The sequence below is a fragment of the Propithecus coquereli genome, unplaced genomic scaffold (assembly GCF_000956105.1).
Source record: "Propithecus coquereli isolate 6110/MARCELLA unplaced genomic scaffold, Pcoq_1.0 Scaffold322, whole genome shotgun sequence".
NCBI lineage: Eukaryota > Metazoa > Chordata > Mammalia > Primates > Indriidae > Propithecus > Propithecus coquereli.
In genome coordinates this window covers 978,011-985,262 of record NW_012148864.1, presented here as the reverse complement: position 1 = coordinate 985,262, position 7,252 = coordinate 978,011, and the positions used below count along the sequence as shown (strand labels likewise).

At 40.2% G+C, this 7,252-nt stretch overlaps 1 protein-coding gene across 2 annotated transcripts in view; it reads right to left on the bottom strand.

The window, feature by feature from the left end:
- Positions 1–6,328, bottom strand: part of HAVCR1 (hepatitis A virus cellular receptor 1) — a 24,141-nt gene extending 17,813 nt beyond the window's left edge. For both annotated transcript variants that reach the window (XM_012650391.1, XM_012650392.1), the window contains exons 1-2: positions 6,247–6,328; positions 3,712–4,053 (exon numbers count right to left, since the gene is read on the bottom strand). In XM_012650391.1, the coding sequence (XP_012505845.1) occupies positions 3,712–4,053; positions 6,247–6,292 (388 nt within the window). In that variant the 5' untranslated portion in view covers positions 6,293–6,328. The remainder of the gene's footprint in view (positions 1–3,711; positions 4,054–6,246) is intronic.
- Between the last annotated feature and the right edge of the window lie 924 nt (positions 6,329–7,252).

The window sequence follows — 7,252 nt, the reverse complement described above, 5'->3', positions numbered from 1 at the left end:
TTGGTGACGTTGGAACACTCGTGGCTATGGCTGGAGACAGAAATCAACACGTAAGCCAGGATTAATCAAGCAGCGCTGGAATCGTACCCTAGCACGCAAGTGAGAGTCTGTCCCCCAGCAGAACTCTCTCTCCTGAACACTCACTCTTTGTCATTAGCCAACTAGAATCTGTGACAGGGAGCACTTTGGAGACATGCTCATCAAAAAAAAAAAAAAGAAAAAAAAGCAGCTGCAAGGAAAGGTATGTATTTGGCAAGTGAGAACAGATACCTCTCATTTGCATTGAAGCACTTTTTAAAAGACCAATCACCTGTATCTGATTTATGCCGCTTCATAAACACTTCTGTGAGTTGTGTCTCTATGAAAGTGTCTACAGCCTGGAGCTGTTCTGGATTCTTCTTTCAGTGGTAAAAGGTTAAGAAAGTAGCTCTCGGCCCGTATATTTACCAAATAAAGAGGGTTCATTCAGTCAGTCCTGAGGGCACACACCCAGTGGACTTGCTTCTTAACTGAGAGCAAACTCACGCCCATTAGTCTAGAGAGATCACAGGTGGGGCCAGCACAAAGGATTCATGCATTTGGCTAGATGGTGGACAAGACCTTCTCAGGTTTCTTCTCACCCAAGAGATAATTTAAAAATTTACAAGAGGTAATAACCTCGTGCAGAGGCAGAGATGTAATAGGAATCCAAACAGCTTACTGAAGGTCTCAGAGCTACCCAGAGAGACAGCAAGACTAGAACTAAGGCCAAAGTGTCTGGCACAAAAGCATTGTCAATGAAGGAAGGAATAAATCAAGAATGAACATGTACTTTCATTCTCATCAGGCACATTTTTTTTCCTGTAAGTTTCCTTAAATCTCAACTCTATTAACTATAAAATAAAACCTGAGGTCCTTTGCATAGGAGATAATTGGCTTAAAAACTCTTCTTTCTGTGGGATACAGTTTAATTTGGAATCCAGCCAGTTTTTGTCTTGAGAAGAAAAAAATAATTTTTGTGTGAGTGCCTATTACGTACCAGGCATTAGTTAAAGTAGAGGTCAGCAAACTTTTACTATAAAGGGCCAGATAGTGAATATTCTAGGCTTTGGGGCCCTGTGGTCTCAGCGGCAACTGTAACTCTGCCAGTTTGAAAGCAGCCACACACAATATGTAAATGAATGGATGTGGCTGCATTCCTATAAAACTTTTAGAAAAATAGTCCCTGGGCTTTGGATCTATTATATAATCTTATCCGGCCCTGGGGCTATAGTTTTGCTGCCATGATGTAATACAAGGTCAGAGGCATGAGCACAATCCAATCCCCTCCCCCTCCACAATTTAAAATGTAATCTAGAAGGAAAAAAGCAAGCATGCAAAAAATCTGGTCAAGGCCGGGCGCGGTGGCTCACGCCTGTAATCCTAGCACTCTGAGAGGCCGAGGCGGGAGGATCGCTCAAGGTCAGGAGTTCCAGACCAGCCTGAGCAAGAGCAAGACACCCATCTCTACTAAAAATAGAAAGAAATTATCTGGACAACTAAAAATATATATATATAGAAAAAATTAGCCAGGCATGGTAGCACATGCCTGTAGTCCCAGCTACTCAGGAGGCTGAGGCAAAAGGATCGCTTGAGCCCAGGAGTTGGAGGTTGCTGTGAGCTAGGCTGATGCCACAGCACTCTAGCCCAGGCAACAGAGTGAGACTCTGTCTAAAAAAAAAAAAAAAAAAATCTAGTCAAAAGTTCATCATGGGAACACTAAAGAGAAGGAAATCTAATCAGCTCCTGGAACCTTTTCTTTCTCAGGGCTATTTTCCCTGTGAAGAAGCTGGGAAACTACAAAGGTAGAAAGAACTAATGGGCAGAAGCCCTAAGAGTTGGGAGTAAGCTCAACCTGTGAAAAGTACAAGAAAATTAAAGCAATGACTTGATTATCGAGGGATGTGGCAGAAGGTCACTTTGGCTCCATTATGGACCCATTTTCCAATGTGATCTAACTGGCTTTGTATATATCCATCTATTAAGAATTTCTTTAAACTCTACATGCTCGCTTCGGCAGCACGTATCCTAAAACTGGAACGATACAGAGAAGATGAGCATGGCCCCTGCACAAGGATGACATGCAAATTCGTGAACTGTTCCATATTTTAAATTAAAAAAAAAAAAAAGAGTTTCTTTAAACTCTATAAAAGTCTACAGAATTTAAGGAAATATGAAAGTCTGTATAGTATACAAGTCTCCTACTAATTTCTATGTCACCTTTTAAAATGTAGCCAGGTTAATAATATAATTGATAACTCCAAGAAAGTTGCAATCGTACACCTATTACCTCTTCTCCACAAGCTGCCTCCTCACATCTGCCCATAACACAGTGCATGGCTAGTGTCCTTTGGCTTCCCTGCACCGCCTCTGTTTCCCTAGAGTCAGCTATTGTCTCCATCAGAATTGTTTTGCTCACCCTTGTAAGAAAAACAAACCAAGTCCAAAAGCTGAGAGATTGCAAAATAAAGTGCCTCTGAATTGAAAAAAAATAAAAATAGAAACACAGCTTATTAAGGCCATAGGTATTGGGTTTCATTATCGATGTAAAACCTTCGCAGAAAGAGATTCATTAAGAAAGAGCACCAGAGACCCGGAAATCCTCAAGAACCTACTTCTTTCATCAAATGGTAAGGAAAATTAGGATGCCCACAGCAAGATGGGAAAATGTAATGTTCCCAGATTTTTGGATTTCATGAACTTCTTAAAACAACTGTGAACAGTTGTTGGAATGCAAATGATTTCACAGAAGATCATTTTAATTTTAAAAAAGAAATTTGGGATTTGATGTGAGATGTGCTTCAAAAAAACCCAAGTTTGGGCAGGGAGAAGTGGTAGAACTATGTTTATATAATATATGCTCAACAAGATTGAGTTGACGATTATTAAAGCTGGATGATGTATCTACACAGCAGTAGCTTACATTACCAACTTTTTGTTTGATCTCCATTATAGTTTTAAAATGTTAAAATGTGGATATTTTTTAATGTTCCTCTAAGACATAATCTCAGAGAGAAGGGGCAGTTCTTTAAGTTGAATCAATTCAATTTCATAAAAATATTCACTATATTTCACTATGAAACAGTGAATGCTATTTCATGGACCAATTAGCACGTTTAAAGTACAGTCGGCCCTCCATATCTGTGGGTTCTGTGTCTGTGGATTCAATGAACTTCAGGTGAAAAATATTTGAGGAAAAAAAAATGGATGATTGCATCTGTACTGAACGAGTATAGACTTTTCTTGTCATTATTTCTAAATAATACAGCATAACAACTATTTATATAGCATGTACATTGTATTAGGTGTTCAGTAATCTTGAAATGATTTTAAGTATATGGGAGGATGTGCAGAGGTTATAAATATCTTCTGTACTACTTTATATAAGGGACTTGATCATCTGTGGATTTTGGTACCCTCAGGGGATCCTGGAACCAATTTCCCACAGATACCAAGGGACTGTACCACTTTGGGAATGAGTGTGCTGATTCTAGCCTATGGCCTTGAATCAAGGTTGGTCTTACAACTTCATCTACACAAATAAAAGTTATTCTGTTTCCCAAAAGCAAGAGTTTATTAGAAAAGAGAACTAAGGAATTTCCTTTTTCCCTATTAAAAGAGAAGAGAAAATTAGTTCCAAACAGAAAACTCAATTAACCTGCATGAAATATCAAAGGAAAAAGGCAAGCTTACCTGGTTTAATCTCCAATGATAGGGTGACTTTCATGTCATTGAACCACCCCCTGTGCTCAACACGGCAACAATACAAGCCACTGTCAGCCTCAGTTGCATTCTCTATGGTCAAAGAGACATTCCCTTTCAAAAGGTCCCCTCTTAGCTTGTAACGATTGTGCTTCTGAAAGGTGACACGGGACCCATCGGTCCAGATAATTTCATTTGAGCATCTAAATACACGACATGCCCCTCGGCCCCAGCACATGGACGTGACTGCTCTGTTAGCCACCGAGTAGTTGCAGGGCAGTGTGACAGCCTGACCCGCCACTCCTCTCACTTGTACATTAGCAACTACAGCATCTGCAATGAAAAGAGAAGAGAAACTGAAAATGAGGCCTCAATATTCTCTTTGAAAACTTATTTTCACTTTTTAATTTATTTTTCTTTGTACCATTTCTTTGTTTTATAAGTACGACTTTATAGTTTGAATTTAAAATTTTACTGTTATAAACACTGTTCTATGTTAGCATATTTTTCATCAGTATTATTGTGTAATGGATATACTTGTGGATAAAACAATGTATTATTCTGTATGATGTTCAAGATGTTGCTCATTTTTACCATTGTAAATAACATCACAAAATCTTTCTACGTAAAGCGTTTCTGTATTCAGTTTTCCTAGTAGGATAGAATTCTAAGAAAAAAATTGCCAGGATAAAAGGCAGGAACATTTTCACTCATTTCATGAATATGGGCAAATTGCTCTCCAAAAGGTTTGAACCTAATGGCATTCAAGTAACACATGAACGTGTGTTCTACCCTGTGTTGGCCAGGTATCTGCTTGTTATTGATTTTTGAATAGGGAAGACATGCATGTGACTTTTAAAAATTAAAGAATCACCAAAGAGGATATAGTGAAAAGTCTCTCTCCCAATCTAGTACCCATCTCCTCTCCCAGATTCACTGTATCAGTAGAAATATGTTTTTTCTTTTTTAAATTCTATTGCATTTAAATTTCAAATTTTTCATTTTCATTATACTTTTAAAAACTACTATTGTAAATGAAATCACCTTCTCACTACCCTCTCCCATCCCCCCCCAAAAAGCAGAGTTAATGTTTTTTTTTAAAGCGTTGTTGGCTTGAAGGCAGAAGTCTAGTAAACTCTTCAGAAGTCAATTTTTAGCCAATGGGTTTATAATACTCCCAGGAGGAACTGAGGCTTATCATGGGTTTAGAACCAGTCCAAAAACAGCCTAAGTAAGGGTCCCTTCTCATAAGTCAATGACAGCCCAGCAACTGAGCAAGGCCCACTTACCCAGGTGAAACCACAGAATCAGAGAACATTCCATTAAGGACTAAATTATGCCACTTAAAAAACTGAAAACAACAAAAAACAAAACTATCTCCTGGGGTAGTGCCATAAAAACCCTGCTGCCAAATGCAGTCAAGGTGGCCTGAAAAAGAAATCTGAGATTCCCTAACTACTCGTATTTAGGACTGGGCTACGAGTTTGGTAAGTGCTCTGGGAAAGAACACTCATTACAACATAAAATAAGAGTATATTTCTCACTAGAATTCTTATAATTTAATTTTGCCTAATACTGATATCATCTTTGGGATTATAAATATAATGCATGCTATGATATTAATAACTAGATTATAGTAATAGAAATATATAATAATGAACTTTCCCCATAATACCACCCTCCAGAGATTAGTTTCTAAAATTTAAGATATGCCTATTGCAAAATTTTGCCCTATCTCATAGAATGTTTTGAATCAAAATATTTTAAAACAAAGTAATTGAACATGGTTTTAAAATAATCAAAAAAGCAGAGAGTAATACAATGAAGGGTGACCTCTTCCTTCTATCTCTGATGCCCACTTCCTCTCCCCATCCCTTGACCCACCCCATGGTAACCATGGTTGCCATTTCTTAAATACATGTACCTATGCATACACATCTACACACCTCTTTTTTGTTTAAACATAAATGGTAGCACGTGACACACTGTTCTGCATCTTACTTTGTTCACTTAGCCATGGATTTTGTAATTCGCAGCGGCTAAACAATTTCTTTACAGTAAAATTTCATCCTGGTTCTCTGCTCACTAACTCATAAACCATCCAAGGCCAGGAGCAATGGCTCACACCTATAATCCTAGCACTCTGGGAGGCCACAGCAGGAGGATTGCTTGAGCTCAGGAGTTTGAGACCAGCCTGAGTAAGAGGGAGATCCTGTCTCTACTAAAAATAGAAAACCAGTTGGGCGCCATGGTGCGTGCCTGTAGTCCCAGCTACTCAGGAGGCTGAGGCAGGAGGATCGCTGGAGCCCAGGAGTTTGAAGTTGCAGGGAGCTATGATGCTGCCACTGCACTCTATCCAGGGCGACAGAGCAAGACTGTCTCAAAAAAAAAAAAAAAAATGAAATAAATAATAACTATCCAACAACGCCCAAAGAACATCTATCTTCCTCCATCCCCCAACCCCCTACCTTTCCACTCCCCCAGCCCAGAGGCTTCTAAACCCCTCAGCACACCCACTTAACTTACCTGTTAGAAGTAGTATGAGGCTTACGATGACCAGAGGAGAGTGCATTTTGGGGTCAGCCTGAAGGAAAATGAGCAGACACACTGGTTGGTTTTTCCCCTACAAGATGTTATGTGGTCTCAATTCTCAGATTGCAGCTTCTCTTTTCTCCCTGACTGGGCGAATCACATGAGCCGCTGTGCTGGAGATAAGAGCAGACCACACACAAGGACTTCGGGGCTCTGTTAGCTGAGGGCTCTGTGCCTTCCAAAGGACAGAGAATGCTGTCCTCAGAAACAACCTCTTATTTCCCAGCCTATTCCCCACACATAGCCTCCAAACCAACCCCTGGTCCTGACACAGGAGATGAGGAAGGAAACAAAAAGGGAAATCGGAGGCCGATATAAGCAGGGTGGCCCAAGTGCAGCACACCAGGGCAAATTCCAGCCTTCCAATAGCAGAGAGGCCTTGCTCTTGGACTCTGAAAGTAAACTTACCCTCTGGTGGACGTGGGGCTCTTCCTGCTTGGTGGTCACAGTGGTTAGTCCCTGTCGTTCACAGTTATATTGCCAAGTTTGCCATTAGCTAGAGGAACCGAGAAAGAACGTGAATCACCGTGCCCAACCATTCATGCTACCGGACACGGTGACTCAGACTACATCCTACTGAGGAATTTCAAGAGAATGCTTCAAGATGCAGAAGTCTGGACCAGAACTGGGTTCAGATCCAAGCTCTGCCATTCACAGAGCTGGATAACCCTGAGAGTTACTGACCCCTTCAAGCCTCGATTTCCTCATTTGTAAAACAGCACTAAAAGTATTTGCTGTCTCCCTCAACGGATTGGTATAATAAGCAAAGGGGTTATACAGGGAGAACTTAAAAAAAAAAAAACGAAGCCTATAATAATATACACTAGTAACACTAGTCAAGGTTTTTGGAGAATTTGGAGAATTTACTACGCAGCAGGCTCTGTGCCAAGAATCCACAGGCATTTAATCCTCGCAGAACACTAGAGGCATGTGCGGTCCG